Genomic DNA, 18,750 nt, shown 5'->3' on the forward strand with positions numbered 1-18,750 from the left:
TTATTTAACTGAGATTCAAATAAAACTCATTAAATCTTCTCTTTTAATGGACTAATACTTTCACTCTTGTTTTTTAAAAATTTTTCATGATCAAGATGAAAGCCTTATACTGTGCTGAACTTCCTATTTCTTACCTGTGGCAATTTTTTTAAAAGTTCTGGTACGTGTGATATGTCAGTCAGGGCATCTAGGCTTAAGCAATCCACTACAATTAAAATCTTAGCTAAATTAGTTCTTTGACTGGCAACTGCCCAAGAGCAATCTATGGGCTGAGATGAGGTACACAATTCCCTACAAGAAAAAAATAAATTTAAAATAACTTTTACATGCACTGCATTGTTGCAGTTTCAATTAACATTGCAAAATCAAAGTTTCATGTTTTGAACAAAACAGAAACCACTGTTTAATCTGATCCATTATAACAGGATTTTGAAGACTCTTTAAGAAACTGAGTAAGAACACACGATACTCAAGAGTTCGTGACTGTACCTAAATCATTGCTTAAATCAAGTGTCTATTGTTCTCTCTGGGTATTAATATACCTTAATTAACAGCTTCATTCCCCTGTAATATAATATATTTTTTCCACCTCTCATACTTTTACTCCAAATGACACAGAGTCCAAGCAGCCATACTGTAAGTAACCCAATAGTGTAAAAGAATTTACCTAAGCATATTTCTATTATACTGATGCTGTCATGCCAATGTTGTGGACATGCTTACTGTACAACAAGCAATATTACTTGAATTTTATGAAGGCAGCATACATACATCCCATTAGCATTACCTTAAAAATTTCATTGCATCTCATTCTTTCAGTGTTCAAACCTGAGCTAAAGTATAGTCCCTCACCAATTTGAAGCTGAATGTCTTGAATATTTTTCAATTTGAATTTAATCTTTCTGTTAAATATCAATTTAATTGAACAGTTAGCTACAATATTATGCTTCAAAGTTCCCAGTGTATATAGTACTAGCATTAAGTATATGAGGAGAACTACACCTTTTCATCACTATGAAAACTCATGCTGACATTCTAAAATGTATTGCATGAAAAATCAATAATTGTTATTCAAAGTCTAATTATATCAGAGGTTCACAAAAAATATGAAAAAGCTATACAAAAGTATCACTACCACTTCTCCAGAGTCAAGAACAGACTTTTTTTTAATAGCAACCTAGAAACTCACTCATATTATTGCTAGAAACTTCTGTACCATAAGCATTTATAATACCATTTAGATTACAAATTCACAGTACTATAGCATATCTTCACGAGGTCCTTAGCATAGGTTATTCTGTTCTTTCATGGCTTGCCCAAAGTGTTTCCTCTTAAATAAGGAGTGGAGTCCAAATATGAAGACAACTAAGGGAAAGGATGAGAGCAAATTACAGAAAGCAATGCAACTGCAGTCAAAGTGGCACTAGAATCATTGATACTGTCTATAGACAGAATGCCATATGTGAGAGAGAGAGAGAGAGAGAGAGAGGAGAGAGAGAGAGAGAGAGAGAGATAGAGAGAGAGGAGGGAGAGAGAGGGAGAGGAGAGAGAGAGGAGACTGAAATTTGCCTATATCAGATTCTGGAAACTTAATTAAATTACCCTTTCACTCCTTTTCATGCAAATGATCCTGGACACCATATTATTCCCATCCAGCCCAGAACCGATTGAGGGAAGATGGAAAAGGTGGTTCATAACCCCAAGGGGATCAGGGAAAGTGGAAGCAGGAATAAAATTCCAAAGCTTAGTGGCACTGGGAAAGAAGTTATGAACTGAAATTAAACGTGAGGTGTGGTGACTCGTTGGTTGTGAGATTACCTATAAAGAAGAGGGACTCTCTTCCAGCTCACTAAGGGCAACCAAAAAAACAGGAAATTACCACCAACAAAAATATCCAGGAATGAGGAGGAAAAAGAATAAGCTGCTCTCTTACAGTCTGTACTATAAGGATCTAATGAGGTTCATTGTGAAATTTTCAAAAAATTAACATGGAGGATGGATAATACAATATACATAAGAGGCAAATTTAAAGAGAAGTTTATGCATTGACATACCTCAGCACTGGCTCTTGAATTAAATCAAATCTAGCCTTAAGATTTTCTAATGTTTTGTGGAGATGAATGAGTATTGATACTTTTTCCTCATCCGCCTCATCTTCACCTCCTAACTTTTCTGTTGCTTCAATTTCTTTCTGAACAACATTGGCAATTTTCACCAGCTGACGAAGTTCTGAGCCCACTGATGATGGTATACGTCCCGTCTCAATGTCTTGATATCTGGAGTAAAAGTTTTCCATCATCACTTACAGACCTCATCAGTCTGTTTCCTTAAGCCTTTAAAAATATATAACAGATTTTAAGCATCATCACAAATAACAATCATTAGTAAGAAGCCAAAAGGCTATGGAATAAACATGAGATGTAAGCACTGTTTGTTCACAGATTAACAAGTCACTTAAGATTATGAGTCTACAAGGATAGTACTTAGGTTTAGAAACTGTTGTCTTTCTAGACATTCATTAACAAGAATGTATAAGTCTTATGTGGTGTGACTATTCAACACAGGATACCTTCAATATTTTAAGGAGAAGAACCATCTACAGTGAATAGTTTAGTAGTATGGCCAATAATCAAAGTATATTTTGAGTGAAATTGGACGGATAAGGGTACTTCACAGATACTCTGAAATTTTGATAAGACCAGTTTCTTCTACTACAATGAAATTCATTAATTACCTACATTATGAAGAATAGTTGGGTTGAAGTAATCAATGACCATGTTGCAGAGGTCATGGACAATGACAGCAGTGCATCTTAGTTCCTCCCTGTCTATTTTTCATAAAACAAGTGAACACTTGAGGGAATATCAGTGCACAACTAAAGTGTAGGTACCTTCAATACATAAGAACACAGGGCCATTATTCTGGCTATCTTTTGCTCTTCCACCTAGGTAACATTACTTCTTTATTCAACTTTGTGGATTTAATAATGGTAACCTCCTTTAACCTGCCATAGTTCCAGTGGATAAGGGAACAAAATATCTTTAATTAGGTACTAAAGTCTTTCCTCAACTGTATTTGGAGGAGTTGTCTTAAATATGCATATAAACTGAATGACGAGACAGGTTGGAGGTGGAAACAGTAATTGAGAGGGACTGCATGATACAAGGTGGTAGACAATGACAGATTAGTTGCCCTGCATTCTAATAGTGATGTACTGGGGTTTTAAGACCAGGAAAAGGTCATAGACACAAGTACTTCAGCAACAGTAATAGAAAACTTCAGCAACAACATTCTTATAATTACAGTTTATAAAGCACAGCACAGAACACACACACTGCATTGGTTTCAAGAGTTACCAGAGAGAAATGGCAAAGCTACTTTTGGAAAGAGGAAAACACGCTGATTGACTAATAATTTTAGTCATCTGATACCGACATCCCTCATTCTGTCTTCACCTCATTTGGGACATTTTCCTATCCTTCTATGAGCTACCTACATCAAAACCTTCATCTTACTGCTCTTCAAGTTTGATGGATGCAGTAATGTCCCCTTAGCTTAAATCATTGTCTACAAATGATATGGATGAAAGTAGTTGTTATTCGGAGTTGGGGTGGTCAATGTGCAAAATGAAGATGAAGAACATAGGTTTTGTTTCATTTTGTAACAATAACTTGAATGAGTATTTTACCCTTCATTTATTCCAACTATCTCCAATCAAGATCAATGCTAGATTAAAGAAAATTCCCTTAGAATTAGAGGTTATGCTGAATTTACTTCGTTTAATAAATATTTGGTGCCTGCAAATACTAAAACACAAAATGGATGCTTACAACTGGAGTCTCCTTGCTATGAGGTGTTGATCATAACAACAGCTTTCTTCCTCCAGATCCCAAGCTTGCCATATGTGATTATAAAAGAACCTGAAAATTGCTTATTGTTCAGTTACCAAAGTTCACTGCAGTATTGTACATAAAAAAGACAAAAACAGAGAAGACACATAAGATGACAAATGCAATGAAGATAGTCAGGCAAGATGCTTAGTGATTACTAGTGATGAGGCTTAAAATATCAAGAGAAAATAAAAATTGAAAATAACAAAGAAACAGTAATAAGAGCAAATCAACAGCAATGTTAATAATTACTATATATTCACATTATTTGGTTGTAATATACTTCTTCCTGAACATCTGTTAATAATAACAGAGGTAAGGCATATAATAAAGGAGTAATACAAGAAAATTAAATTAAAAAGATTAAGATAAATAAAAAATATTGTAATCCAGTATGCACACAAACATGTAGGATAAACACAAAATGTTCAACTTAAAACAAGTTGTAATGACCTCACCTTACTTGTTCAACGACCTCTGCAGTTGTGGCAATATCTATTGCTTCATTTTCTTGAACTGCTAGAGGGTACAGCTGCACTAATGGAACTGTAAACTAAAAAGTAATGGGTAAAAAAGGCATGATTTGAATTACCAAGATATGATTGTAGGAACAATGGAGAAAATACAATTCTGTAAAATTTTCATATAGATATTGTTGAGGTGTTACAATATTCTGTAGCAAATGAGTGGTGTTGCTATTACAAGCACAGTGAAGACTGATTGTAACTTGTCTGGAGTCAATGTTGTAGACTTACAATGTTCACATATAAAATAATGAATAATGAAAATAAATTCCACAGTTGATGAAACAGCCCTCCATCACAAATATAACAAAAATTTCTTTCCTTGAAGTTCTACATTAAACTATCCAATGGAATTGAGTTAAAATATCTTATGTGTACAAAATACTTACTGCAAATGAAAATAGCAGGACTAAGATTAATAGTGTAGCCCAGGAATTCAAGGAAGAAGGGCATAGATGAAGACATAATTTAGACTGAAATTCAGGCAGAAAGTGCACATAACACAAAAGTGTGGAAGAACCTGTTTTCTAACCTAATACAAGGTACATCTTATGTAAAACACTGGACACAGAAAGGGGTACAAAGAAATAACAGGAAGGCAAAGGGAAGTTGATGAAAATGTTTGATGATAGGTTGGGGTAACATAATATACATGTAATTAACAATAATATTAAAAACAATGAAAAATGTTGGTGTAAATACAAATAGGAAGAACAAGTCAAGAAAAACTGACTAAATCTGAAAAATAACAAGTCTGAGTTGGCATACACAATTTATTAGATGCCAGGCTTTAAGGAGGAGTATACAGGAGCACACAGTCTACAAAATCTCACACTCAGAATATTAAAAGAAGAATAGGTTGTATTATTTCATTAGATAGAACACCATGGCTATACCATTACATTGCAAATACTGTAGTATAAGAAAATACCTCCCTTAAGGCCTGTATGCGTATCTCATTTTCTGTAGCTAGGCAAGACCACCAAGCCACCTGTCTTCTAGATTCTTATAAAGCTTACCAAAGAGATTTGTTCATAAATGGGAGGGGGGGGGGAGACACTAGAGTATGATACTGTAAACTGAAGATGACAATTGAACAGATAAGAAGCAATATAGCCTGGTTATTATTATCAGGTAGTTTAACCACACCACTCTGTCATGATATAGTCAAGCACTGAAGGGATTATGCACAAAAAGAAGAAAAAAAAAATGTCATATCTAATGGACTCAGAAAAAAAAACACCCGTAAATACAAGCCAAAGATTGATATAAAGTTAAGAAATATAATAAAGGGTGGTGAATATTATTTTATATTTTAAAGTTACCTAATGCTTGTGGTGGCTGATGAACGCTAATCAAATGTCCCTCCCATTTAAAGCACTGAAAAATTTGGTTGATAGTGGGAACACTGGTGCTCAGCAGTGTGAGGGAGATGGATGTAAGAATCACTAAAATACATTAAGGCAGAGAATTTGGAATGAGGATAACAAAGAATTTGGAATAATGAAAGGAGATATGAGAGAATGTGTGATCTGGAAAACGAACATGTAGAGATGAAAATAAATGCATGAGGGTAATTCCAAAGATTAAAAGAAGGTGAGAAAACTCAATAAAAAAACAAGTACAACTTTTAATGCATTAATATAATTACTTAAGAGAAAATCACACAATTCTTAAAAAAATTCAGTGCATAAGACATGAAGCAAATGACACGAAACACCACCACTTCTTACACACTCACCTTTGGATTGATGATACTAAGACTGAAAACATGAAAGGAAAAGGCATTCTAGAGTTAGCGTCAGAAGGAATTTTAAAGGACACTTCAAAATTCTATGTTATGTCAACATGAGGTGGTGCAGTTTATAGCCTGTTTTAAGAAATGCATTTCCATCTGGTTTTTTGTCATTCAAAAGACAAATTTTTATACATGTCCAAACAATAAACAAATACGAAGTACTATTTTAATACCCTGTTCTATCACATTTTCCTTCAGTAATTTTTATTATCTTCTGGGATTCCTTAAAGAAATAACATACAGAACTGATATATGCTGTAAAGATATTCTGAAACAAACTTCCTGAAGTGAAAAATTGTAACTATACAAAGTAAATATGACACTACATATATGTATACAAAAAACCAATAAAGATTTAATCAATTGAAATAGCTCTACCTCCTAGAAGTCTCCAATCTAAATTTTGTTGCTAAATTACCTAAAGCTGTCAGTGGACAGTCCTTGCATTAAGCATCTTGTAATAAAAGAAAGAGAAAAGGCTTAAGGCTAAACTTCAGAAAATGAGCCTTAATTATAGAAACCAAAAGCCATGATTAAACTGTAGCATTGCAGGTAATGTGTATTACTGCAAAATGGTACATATACAAAAAAGTGGGTATAATTGCCTTTCATAACGTAACTTATTATGGGGAGAGACATTATGAATGATAATACTATTGTTTATTGGTTGGCTAAACTCAAGAGTTACAATATAGATTCTCATAAAACTTGCATGAGGGATTAGACCTCGAATAAGAACAGAGTAGAACAGATAAATGATTTAGGCCAAGGCCAAGTGCTGGGACCCATGAGGTCATTCAGCAATAAAAAGGATTTAAAGGTATAACAGGAGGAAAACTTTGCAGTTGCACTGTGAAACAATTGTTAGGAGAGGGTGGAAAGGAAGATGGAAGAAAGAGAATATGCATAATCAGAGGTACAGTAAAAGGAATTTAAGGGGTTGCAGCTAGTGGCCGAAGGGATGTTGCAAAGAATCTTCAGTAATACCTACAGTGCACTGCATGAGGTACATGGTGGTACTAACTCCCTACAGGGAGACCTACGAATAAGAGATGAAAACTGCAGCGAGGCAAAGTTGAAGTTGTACAACCAGAGGAGGAAAAACCAAAGGACTGGAGGAATAGTAAAAGGTCCTAAAATATGCAGAAATGGACCTTATTACTATTTTAAAATTTAGTAAAATTAACTGTAAATAGACTTGCATAGGTCAGAGGTCCACACTGGGCTCTCAAATCATTTCTACATTACTATCCCCATTTAGGGCTGCGATTATGAGCAACAGCCCATGTTGGTATATAAACAGCTTTATCTGTAACAACAACAGTAATGATGGTTGTTAAACTTGATATGAAGATATAATATCTTTTGCCTTATCAAATTGAAACACTACATCAATCTATAGCCAACCAATCTTTAGGAACAACATAACACTGCAATCTCTGAGGCCAGAGAATGCTAAATTAATTTTGCCTCTTTGCTGTCTTTGATACAGAAACTTTCCACTTTAAATCTGAAAGATAATAAGATCAAGCTAAAAAGAAGCAGGTCACAGTTCATGAGCAGGATTTGAATAAGAAGCATTAATGCCACATTAATTCCAAGTCTAGGAAAAAAAGCATAAAATTTCCTAAAGATTTCACATACCTGATCATCAGGGCAGTCCTTTACTAGATCTTTGTGAGTAATGTTGCAATATTTTACTTCTGCCTCCAACTTTTCTCTGTTCACATTCACTACCTGAAAGCAATACGTAAAGATATCAGATAAACCTCGGAACCATAGGGGTTTTACTTAAAGTATGTCCTACATGGACCACTGTAAACAGTTGTAAAGGTTCATTGCAAAACCCTTCTTAGACCCTGGCTGCACTGCTTTCTCTTTTTTCCTTTTCATTAATTTTATTTCCTTTTTCTTGACTAACTTCTCAACAATTTTACTCCATATTTGGCCTATAAATGTTATATATTCTGCAAATCCTGGATCTGATTTTACCCGAGCTATGAAATCTGACAGGGAATTTCACAATGAAACCTTAAGGTGATCTTAAAAGTAAATAAACTTTGCAAATACAGTAGTTTTTAATGCGTGCAATGCTATTTAATTATCTTGTGGGACATACTGGACCCAGACCAACTATGATTAATTGTTTACTTGGCTCTCTAGAGTAATCACAAAATTGTTTAGACATGCAATTAGTCTAAAAGGAAACTTTACTGGTGTTATTGCATAATACTTTTACGTAAATGGAATAATCTCTAGGTGATTTACCTCATATTAAGCTTTGTACTACAATTAGTAAAATATAATGTAAAGAACTCAACTGAAAATGCACAGTACTACATCTAAGAAACATAACAGAATGTGATACTGTCCACCTATAAAAAAAATATAAACAAGATAAACTTTAAACTTAGACACTACCAAGTACTGCACTTACTTCCACAACAAATCTATCTATAGGTCCAGGTGATACCTGCTGTTCATACAGAGTTTGAAATGCTTCTTGGTTTTTAACAGCATGTGGCTGGGATTGACTCTCAGTGACTAATGGCTGTGAATATTGCCATACAGCTTTCCAACCAGCAGGTTCAATGTTTTCTTCGACATACTGAACAAGGCAGCCTTCAACACGATCTGCCTCCACACCTGTTAGGAATGCATAATTATCATCAATAAATGAAAAAAATATTAGATGTTGTACATTCTAATCACTTTACAGATATGTTGATACTATAGTCTAATAATTTTTTGGTTAATATACTATTGAGCTATAGTATAGCTTACATGGGGATAGTGAATAGCAAAAGACAAAATTCAAATTTTTGTGAGAAGTGAGGCAGAGGTTTAATAATGAAACATCTGCAACTACAACAAACATTACACATTCAAAAAGAAATCTCAGCTTCTTTACTACTGTAGTAATAAAAGCTGGAAATGTATATGATGTGACTTACATCACATTACCTACTTATATGACATACTTCTAAGTTCAAACCATTTGTTTTTAAATGGAATTTTCAGCCAAAATATGGCTGCGGATAAAGTGTATAAGCTATCTGTCCCACATGCATGTTTCTAAGGGTTATACTTGCTACTCATGACTTGCTCCTTTTACAACTCAAAAAATTACAATGAGATATCACTACAACTTGCAATTAATGTTGGATGGTAATTAAGGCTATATTCAGCTATACTTACTATGTACATGTAATAACTTATCTACATCTTTCTAAATTATTAGTCTTACATGAAGACCCAGAATCCTGGAAAATAAAGAGTGAATTACGATGGAAAAATTTCTTACCATGAAGTATCCTGGTAAGTTCAATAATATGATCTTCATGTAACCACGTGGCAGTAAATACTTCTGGTATGTTACGACTTGCAGTGTTTCTTTCAGATCCTGTAGACTCATTCATTGGTGATGAATTAATCACTAGGGTGGAGATGTCTTTTGCAAGTGCAGTGCAAGGCGTATCTTTAGTTTTTTCCATGTTGATCCTATACTGGTGGTTGTAATGAATATAAGTGAATTTATCATTAAGGGATGCTGTTAATGTAAAAACAGATTTAATATAAGAATGGGTCTGTTCAAAAACTCTTAAACTACACAACATAAAATGAGTATATAATTCTCGAGATAAAGTATGTACACACATCAATAATATAAACACTAGCCTAGTAAGGAGAAGAATTGTGCATATATGGCACCATAATGTACTTTTAAATTCAATATTTGTAATTTCTACTGAACCACAGTTATCTTCTGCAGCTTTTATTTGTTTTTTCAGAAACACCGCATTGTTGACATCACCTAAGATACATCTCCAGTTCTTTATAGACTGAATATTGCTAAAGAAACTGTTCACGATGTTTTATTTATAACAACTTTTTGAGAGACTAGCTTATTCATTGGTAAATTTCCATAGTTACATTCCTAACTACCTGATATAGGGGTGTGATGACTTATTTCCTAATCTGATGGTATAACCACACCCAATTTGTCATGGGTGCAAGAATAAAAGGCTAATGAGAGGTTAATTAAAGGCATACCTACAAAGCAGTTCATGGAAGTACAATCTGCTCATGTGCTAGATTAACATATGCTAAATTTTATCTTATACAGGTTAACTAATCATACTGTCTAAGACAGCATATACTACTTTATCGTTTCATATGAAGTGAAACTGTTGTTGAAATCAATGAGAAATTATTTTCATCAGCACTCATTTACATATTTGATGTATCGCAACTAAAAATGATCTCTGCACAATTAAGCATACTTTTACAGAACACATATACTCTACCTTTCCTTTAAAATAAATATACAGGAAAACTTGATGAGAAGATGGGATCTACACTATCCCAGGCTAAGGCTACATTATAGATGGCAATATGAAAAAAAAAATTAAATAAATTATCCATCAAAATGAGATGCCATATATGTACACAACTGATATAACTAAATGTCCTATAGTACATGAAAGCTACTCTACCACAAGGAAATCAAAGAAATAAGAGGCAACTGATTAGTTGGCTCTTAAGACTTTATGTTTTCTTTACAACAGAAAATATGAGGTGATAGTAATAGTCTAGAGTAACACATGGTTCATTAATAAACACTAAAACCTATTAGATAAAAATGGTAACTGGGTAATCCTATAGTTTAGTGGTTGAAATTCACTGCTCCCTTATGTTTAAGTTTATTTTATTTTTTTAATTTCTTTCAACAGATCTGCAAACAGAAGTATGGTAGCTATTTGCTAAAAAATGAGCTTTTATCTACTTACAGAAGCAGAGATTGTAAGAAAACAAATGGAATAAAGATCTGCACCTCACGTGAATACTGTAGTGTGTCTGCAACTGAGTTTGTGGAATGAGCGCTTAGGAACCAGGAACCAGAAATCAGGTAGGAACCTGGCATAGGCTATTGATCTTCAGCAACCACTTTTTAATAAATCTGAAAAAATTAACACTTTATTTGCTTACAGAAGCAGAGATTTACGATTTCTTAAAATTCTATGGGTCTGTATCCCCTAAGACATGTTTTTGTTTATTAATGTTCCCCTATTATTACTTTCGCTTTTTCACAATCTCTATTTCTGTAAGCAGATAAACTGCTGATTTCTTCACTGTTTTCCATGATTCAATAAATATTTGATAAAACTATGTGCTGATCTTGGAATTTACGTACTGCAGTGAATTTGGTCCCCCTAAAATGTAGGAATAACCCGTTTTGTTATAGGTAAGCACCCATTTTTTAAAAATTTCATGCTAGCATAGAAGACTATTAATAGGTAAGTACCCAGCCTAGGTTATATCAGTAATAGTCTAGTGCAGGTGTTCTCAAACTTTTTAACTCCTCAACTCCCTTATGAAGTTTCAAATTTTCTATCAACCCCCTAGACTAGCACTTAATATATATATTAAAAAAAAAATGTCAGAATCAATTGGAGTAGTATTAGTTTACTACTCGACATTCAATATGATTACAAAAAGTAAAACCTAGTAAGAAATTTTTTTTTGAAACTTTAGATGTACGAGTAGCTATACTCTGTTTTTTTTTCATCTGTCCATCCTCCAGTGGTGTTTTTGTATGGTAACACTGCGTCCCGGGCTTGAAATAGTTACGCTGTGTAAGTTTTAGGTAAATAAAGGATATCTGGTTGTACATTTGCAACTGAAAAGTGTTTTAATAATTTACTGTATGCGAATTACACCGTTAATATTCGAAATAGAATATTGTTATTATTGTCGAATGTAAGCTGCCTTTTCGGGGTGGCGAATGGAACAGCCAGACGCAAATTCCATCAAACAGATGCTAAACCAAGTTACGTCATATCGTATCTGGCTGAAACGCACTTTATAAAAATTAACAGTACATACTGATATACTTACGTATAATGAAGTAATACGTTGACATCTTGCCGTAGTGAACAGCGAGAGAAGCAATTTTCCCGCCACTGCGTCTGGCTGTTCCATTCGCCACCCCGAAAAGGGAGCTTACATTCAACAATAATAACAATAACCTATTTCGAATATTAATGGTGTAATTCGCATACAGTAAATTATTAAAACACTTTTCAGTTGCAAATGTACACCCAAATATCCTTTTATTTACCTAAAACTTACACGTAGCGTAACTATTTAAAGCCCGGGACGCAGTGTTACCATACAAAAACCCCACAGCCGGATGGACAGATGAAAAAAAACAGAGTATAGGTATCTAGCCAGGGAGGTGTGGCCTACGAATTTGCCTACGCTTGACTAGCCACAAGAATACCTACATAAAGTAGACTATGAGCCTACAAAACGCTTCTTGAAGCGATTGAAGACTTTAGTTTCAAGAAAATAACCTAACGTTGGACATACATAACATCATAAAAAAAATTATATAGGCATACCTACATAGCTAGCTATAGGGCTAGTAGTAAATACTTAGCTGACACAAGCCACTGTGCCTCAAGAATAAGCTTTCGTATGACGTGCGTTAATTAATAACAAATATACATAATCTGAACTCAATTCTCTTAACAATGCAAAACGAGGATATTTTTGGCTTACCTCGAAGAAGGATTCTGAAAATTTATACCACAAAATGTGCACAATTTGACGTTTGACTTCTTGACAGTTGTTTTGATGAACAGCTGTTAAACATGTGAGTCACCGCGGCGCCTCAAACCAAACCAACCAATCACGAGAGACTCTGTTGGAGAGTTGCCAAATAGTTCATTGAAAATTTATTTATATAAATTTCTTGTGTCTATAATAATTCAAATCTCAAGATTATCAGGATATTTATTTTTTTGAATTACACACAAATATAAAAAAATTGAAGAATAACGATAAATATTGGCTTTTACAGCGTACTTTTAAATTTTATGCAATTGTAATCACTATAGAATTTCCTCACGCCTTATGAATACCTCTGTAACGGCTCCGATTATGAATAGGCTGGATGTATTGTTTCGTCACACACACACACACACACACACACACACACACACACACACACACACACACACACATATATATATATATATATATATATATATATATATATATATATATATAATGGATTTTCTGACAATACAAACCGAGGAACAGCAAACACAAACACTTATAGCTTTATATATATATATATATATATATATTATATATATATATATTATATATATAATATATATATATATATATATATTAAGTAGTATAAAATCATTCTCGTGTGATCTTTCTTTGATTTTGTATTTTACTATAGTATAAGAATGTAAGTTTTGGTGTTTTGCCTCTTTGAAGGTCGAAAATGGCTTAGAGTGTTAACGCTGAAACGTTCCAATGAAATAAAGATGTTGGTTATAGCTCTTGTTTGGCTGTTCCTGATATATATATAATAATATAGAATATATATATATATAATATATATATATATATATAATATACTGTATATGCGCGCGTGTGTGTCCTAGTACTGTTTCTTAGTATGTCTTGCCAAAGAACTCGGAAGTATCGAACAAGTCGTCTGATCTAAGAAAGCTGTAGGATCGGCCATAAAACTTCCAGCTATTCACTTCAGTAGTCTTTGGGCATCCATAACTTAGGCTTTCTGGGGAAAGTTGGATAACTTGTTGTCTGTTTACTGTCAATATGTCGTCCTTCGAAAGGCAAAAGTTTCTAGTTTATTCACTGATCCCTTAAGCCTAACATATCTCCAGAATTAGTAAGGCGGCAAAGTAGAAGACAGAAAAAGTAGTAGTATGGATCAGCCTATGGAACGGCTCAAGGGACAGACAGAGGAAGGACAATATCTCTTGCTAAAACAGTTTCTACTTGGCTTTCATATTTTGTTTTTCTTGTTACAATGCATTTCCGTATATATTTATCCTCTTGTGTTGATATGATCGATTGGTTGAATATTCACATATCTTTACTGAGTTTGTTCTGAGGTTCTTCCATGTGTTTGGGATGAAGTTGCTAGCCATGCCCCTTTTCCCAATAGCCGCAACTCACTCTTCTTCTTTCCTACCGTTATCCCTACACTAAGGGGTTGGTTGCCTGATGTGCCTTTTCTTACAACATCAGGCATGATTTATTATTTGGCAAAGGGGTTTTTACGACCGCATGCCCTTGGTGCCATCAACCTCAGTTATTGGGGGTGGGACTCGCCTTTTACTGAAAAGTATGCTTGCACGGCAGCAGTTTCCACAGTTATCGGTGGTGGGCCTAGCCTTTTTACTATATATATATATATATATATATATACTATACATCATTTTATTATATATATATATATATATATATATATGTATATATTAAAAGTAAGACTGCAAGATAGCAGCTGTCTTTTTAGTCGCCTTCTATGACACTTAGGACCTACGATGGTAGTATTCTTACACCCCTACCACAGGGTAGGAGTGAGCTGCAACTCACTGCTGTTAGCTAACTATGTACCCAAATTACTGCTTAGGCAAAGATAGACAGATAATTCCTTTTTTCTTACTTTTCTCGAGGCCTGGGCTAGAAAAGGGCATCATGTTGCCCCTCCCAGTGGCCTTTGCTCTAAAAAGAAAGAAAGAAGAATGAGAAAAAGAGGAAGAAGTTGGATCTCTGTTAAATCTTTTCACCCAAAAAAGGACGTCTGGGGAATCCTTGTTTGACCTAACGACCTCTGAAATACGTCATGTGGTCGGAACACTTAATGATGCATCATGCACTCTCCAAGTATGAATGTATCAGAAAGCATTCAAGTATGAATGCAGTATACACTTCCTATGCACCTAGTTATAAGACTCTAAAAGCTATGTCAAAAGAGCCACTTCTTGCAACGTTTGGCATCCTGTTAACGAATAGCCAATGTTTAGTTTTATATCGGCCTAATACAAGAGGAGACGCTGTTTTCGGTCGGTTAAACTCACGGGATGGATTACACCCGACAAACCGAAGGAGAGAGAGAGAGAGAGAGAGAGAGAGATACTGTTTTTAGAAGAGCTAAATGGGCCGGTTCCAGTCTGCGATTGAGTAAATGAACGGTTGCAGAAAAAAAGTCCTGCCCATTTGATTCGTCTTCGCTTTGATCTTTCTTTCGGCGAAGAAAGTTGAGCGCACAAGGCGGATTAGAACTTTATCGTTTTCTTCGGATAAGTAATGTCTACTACTGTGATTTATTATATATATATATATATATATATATATATATATATAGATATATAATATATATATATATTATATATATATATATAATAAAAGGAGCCCATAAAAAACACCAAAATGTAGAGAGAAAAGTACTATATTTCAGAGACTGCGTCTCTCTCTTCAGGTATATGAATGAGAAAAGTTTACAGAAAAGGTGGTATTTATACCAAGAGATTCGTCCACAAGTAAGCCAATTTAGGTCACCCCCGCTGATAATCTTACTTTAATCTTCTTAAGCGTTGGTTGAATGAACACTGCGTCGACGATGTCCGATGTCCAATTCCCTTTTGAGATGTTCATTACCTGCTTCTCTTTTATTAGGCCGATTCCATCATTTGACTCTTGTACCGGCAGTTGCTGCTATAAATTACACGTGACATATTCCAGTTTATTCTATGGTTATGTTCATTTATATGGTTGAAAATAGCCGAGTTCTGTTGTCCATATCTAACTGACCGTTTGTGTTGTATTAATCTCTGGGGAAGTGATTTACCTGTTAAATCCGATGTAAGATTGGTCACAGTCCTGGCATGGGATCTCATATACCCCAGAGTCTTTGGGCGATGTCTTTTGTTGGACGTTAATCAGGGATTTGGCTAAGGTATTTGGGTAGGTAAATGCAAAAGGGTTGGATTTCCCAAGGGTGTGAGTTACTCTCTTAATCGTCTCCAGGTGGGGAATTTTTATTTTATTGTTGGGAGTGTCTCTGGTCTTGTCTTTAGGGGGTCGGTAGAAAATTACGTTTGCTTTTTGAATTGCTTTCTCAATTATATGGTCAGGATACTTTAAAGATGAAAGTTGCTTGCGAATTAGTTCAAATTCTTTTTCCAGGAAATCTGGGGAACAAATTCGTAAGGCTCTTAAGAATAGGTTGCTAGCTAGACCTATCTTGATAGTATTGTCATGATAGCTAAAGTAGTGAATATATGAAAGTGAGAACGTGGTTTTCTGTATATGGTAAATTTGTATTCTGTCGTGTCTCTGATTATTAAAACATCAAGAAAAGGAATTTTGTTGTCTGTTTCCCATTCAACTTTAAATTTGATGCTGGGCACTAATGCGTTTAATCAGAGACACGACAGAATACAAATTTACCATATACAGAAAACCAACGTTCTCACTTTCATATATTCACTACTTTAGCTATCATGACAATACTATCAAGATAGGTCTAGCTAGCAACCTATTCTTAAGAGCCTTACGAATTTGTTCCCCAGATTTCCTGGAAAAAAAAGAATTTGAACTAATTCGCAAGCAACTTTCATCTTTAAAGTATCCTGACCATATAATTGAGAAAGCAATTCAAAAAGCAAACGTAATTTTCTACCGACCCCTAAAGACAAGACCAGAGACACTCCCACAATAAAATAAAAATTCCCCACCTGGAGACGATTAAGAGAGTAACTCACACCCTTGGGAAATCCAACCCTTTTGCATTTACCTACCCAAATACCTTAGCCAAATCCCTGATTAACGTCCAACAAAAGACATCGCCCAAAGACTCTGGGGTATATGAGATCCCATGCCAGGACTGTGACCAATCTTACATCGGATTTACAGGTAAATCACTTCCCCAGAGATTAATACAACACAAACGGTCAGTTAGATATGGACAACAGAACTCGGCTATTTTCAACCATATAAATGAACATAACCATAGAATAAACTGGAATATGTCACGTGTAATTTATAGCAGCAACTGCCGGTACAAGAGTCAAATGATGGAATCGGCCTTAATAAAAGAGAAGCAGGTAATGAACATGACATCGGACATCGTCGACGCAGTGTTCATTCAACCAACGCTTAAGAAGATTAAGAAGATTATCAGCGGGGGTGACCTAAATTGGCTTACTTGTGGCGAATCTCTTGGTATAAATACCACCTTTTCTGTAAACTTTTCTCATTCATATACCTGAAGAGAGAGACAGCAGTCTCTGAAATATAGTACTTTTCTCTCTACATTGGTTTTGGTGTTTTTATGGGCTCCTTTTATTAGATGGAATTCTGTTGTTACAGAACACTTTTACCAGTCATATATATATATATATATATATATATATATATAATATATATATATATATATATACATACTTGCATGGATAATTTTTCCATTTCAAGATCAGCATTCACTAAGTAAGAGAGAGAGAGAGAGAGAGAGAGAGAGAGAGAGAGAGAGAGAGAGAGAGTATAAATAACGTCCTGAAGACTGGCTATTTCAACTTTTCTTGAGGCGTCACCAACACTGCTCCAAAAGTTTGTGTTAAATTTAGGACGCTGAGAAGGGAACGCAGCTCCTGGTGATGATGTCGTGGTACATTAGGGGAAATTGTACGGCTTTTAAAACGTGTTTTTAAGTTTCATTCTCTGAAATGAATACTGAACGACCAATAACAACGAAGAATGCTTCGATTTTCATTTATGGAGAGAGAGATATATATACCCTAAACAGTACGATACTATTTTAAAAACCGAAATCCACATCTTGCAACAACTGGCAATAATGAGCTGTCTTGTGGGAGTGGCTTAGGTCTTAACTTACTACAAATACATAGTATACTGTACTCCATGGTTTTGTCAAAGTTCAAAGCCTTATAGCTGCACTAGCCCTTACCCAAGGGCAGCCTGGAAAATTGGGTAAGGTGGTAAAGGAAATAAGAATCCTGGTGTGTGCTTTGGACCAGGTCTCCTCTGTATGTGTGTGTGTGTGTGTGTGTGTGTGTGTGAGTTCTAGTACGTCTTAGAAAACATCTTGGATGACTGACAAGCAACATCAATGATGGATTCTGAAATAAAAAAAAAAACTTTCAAAACGCATAAAAGACCGAGCTTTTGACGATAAAAATGGATGAAAAAAATTCGCCTTAAAAGGAAAGATTGGATCTGACTCTTAGGAAAAAAAAAATAGTTCCCGAAGCCATAGTTATTTTTCTTTTAGTACCGAAGGATCTCCCAAACACATCAAGATCGTATTTTACAGAGAGAGAGAGAGAGAGAGAGAGAGAGAGAGAGAGAGAGAGAGAGAGAGAGAGAGAGAGAGAGAGTTGCCGGTGTTCCACATCGAACAGAAGATAAATTCAAGCTTTTAAAAATTGTTTCCGATGGTGTGTGTGTGTGTGTGTGTGTGTGTGTGTGTGTGAGAGAGAGAGAGAGAGAGAGAGAGTTGCAGGTGTTCCACATCGAACAGAAGAAAATAAATTCAAGCTTTTATCCGAGATTGTGTGTGTGTGTGTGAGAGAGAGAGAGAGAGAGAGAGAGAGAGAGAGAGAGAGAGAGAGAGAGAGAGAGGAGAGCTGTTTGCATACGCGACCCAATCTCAGCTAGAAAAATGGACGTCTCAATTGGCTCCATC

At 34.9% G+C, this 18,750-nt stretch overlaps 1 protein-coding gene across 3 annotated transcripts in view; it reads right to left on the minus strand.

Annotated features, from left to right (window-relative positions):
• The window catches only part of LOC135197089 (protein nessun dorma-like), a 165,794-nt gene that overhangs the window by 6,768 nt on the left and 140,276 nt on the right, over nt 1-18,750 (minus strand). The window contains exons 2-10 of one of the 3 annotated variants that reach the window (XM_064224047.1): nt 12,777-12,918; nt 11,047-11,172; nt 9,517-9,718; nt 8,650-8,858; nt 7,857-7,949; nt 4,349-4,443; nt 3,831-3,920; nt 2,055-2,276; nt 135-291 (exon numbers count right to left, since the gene is read on the minus strand). In XM_064224047.1, coding sequence (XP_064080117.1) covers nt 135-291; nt 2,055-2,276; nt 3,831-3,920; nt 4,349-4,443; nt 7,857-7,949; nt 8,650-8,858; nt 9,517-9,718; nt 11,047-11,136 — 1,158 coding nt within the window. In that variant the 5' untranslated portion in view covers nt 11,137-11,172; nt 12,777-12,918. The remainder of the gene's footprint in view (nt 1-134; nt 292-2,054; nt 2,277-3,830; nt 3,921-4,348; nt 4,444-7,856; nt 7,950-8,649; nt 8,859-9,516; nt 9,719-11,046; nt 11,173-12,776; nt 12,919-18,750) is intronic. The other 2 variants (XM_064224050.1, XM_064224048.1) reach the window with 2 other exon arrangements.

Source organism: Macrobrachium nipponense, chromosome 18 (assembly GCF_015104395.2).
Source record: "Macrobrachium nipponense isolate FS-2020 chromosome 18, ASM1510439v2, whole genome shotgun sequence".
Taxonomy (NCBI): domain Eukaryota; kingdom Metazoa; phylum Arthropoda; class Malacostraca; order Decapoda; family Palaemonidae; genus Macrobrachium; species Macrobrachium nipponense.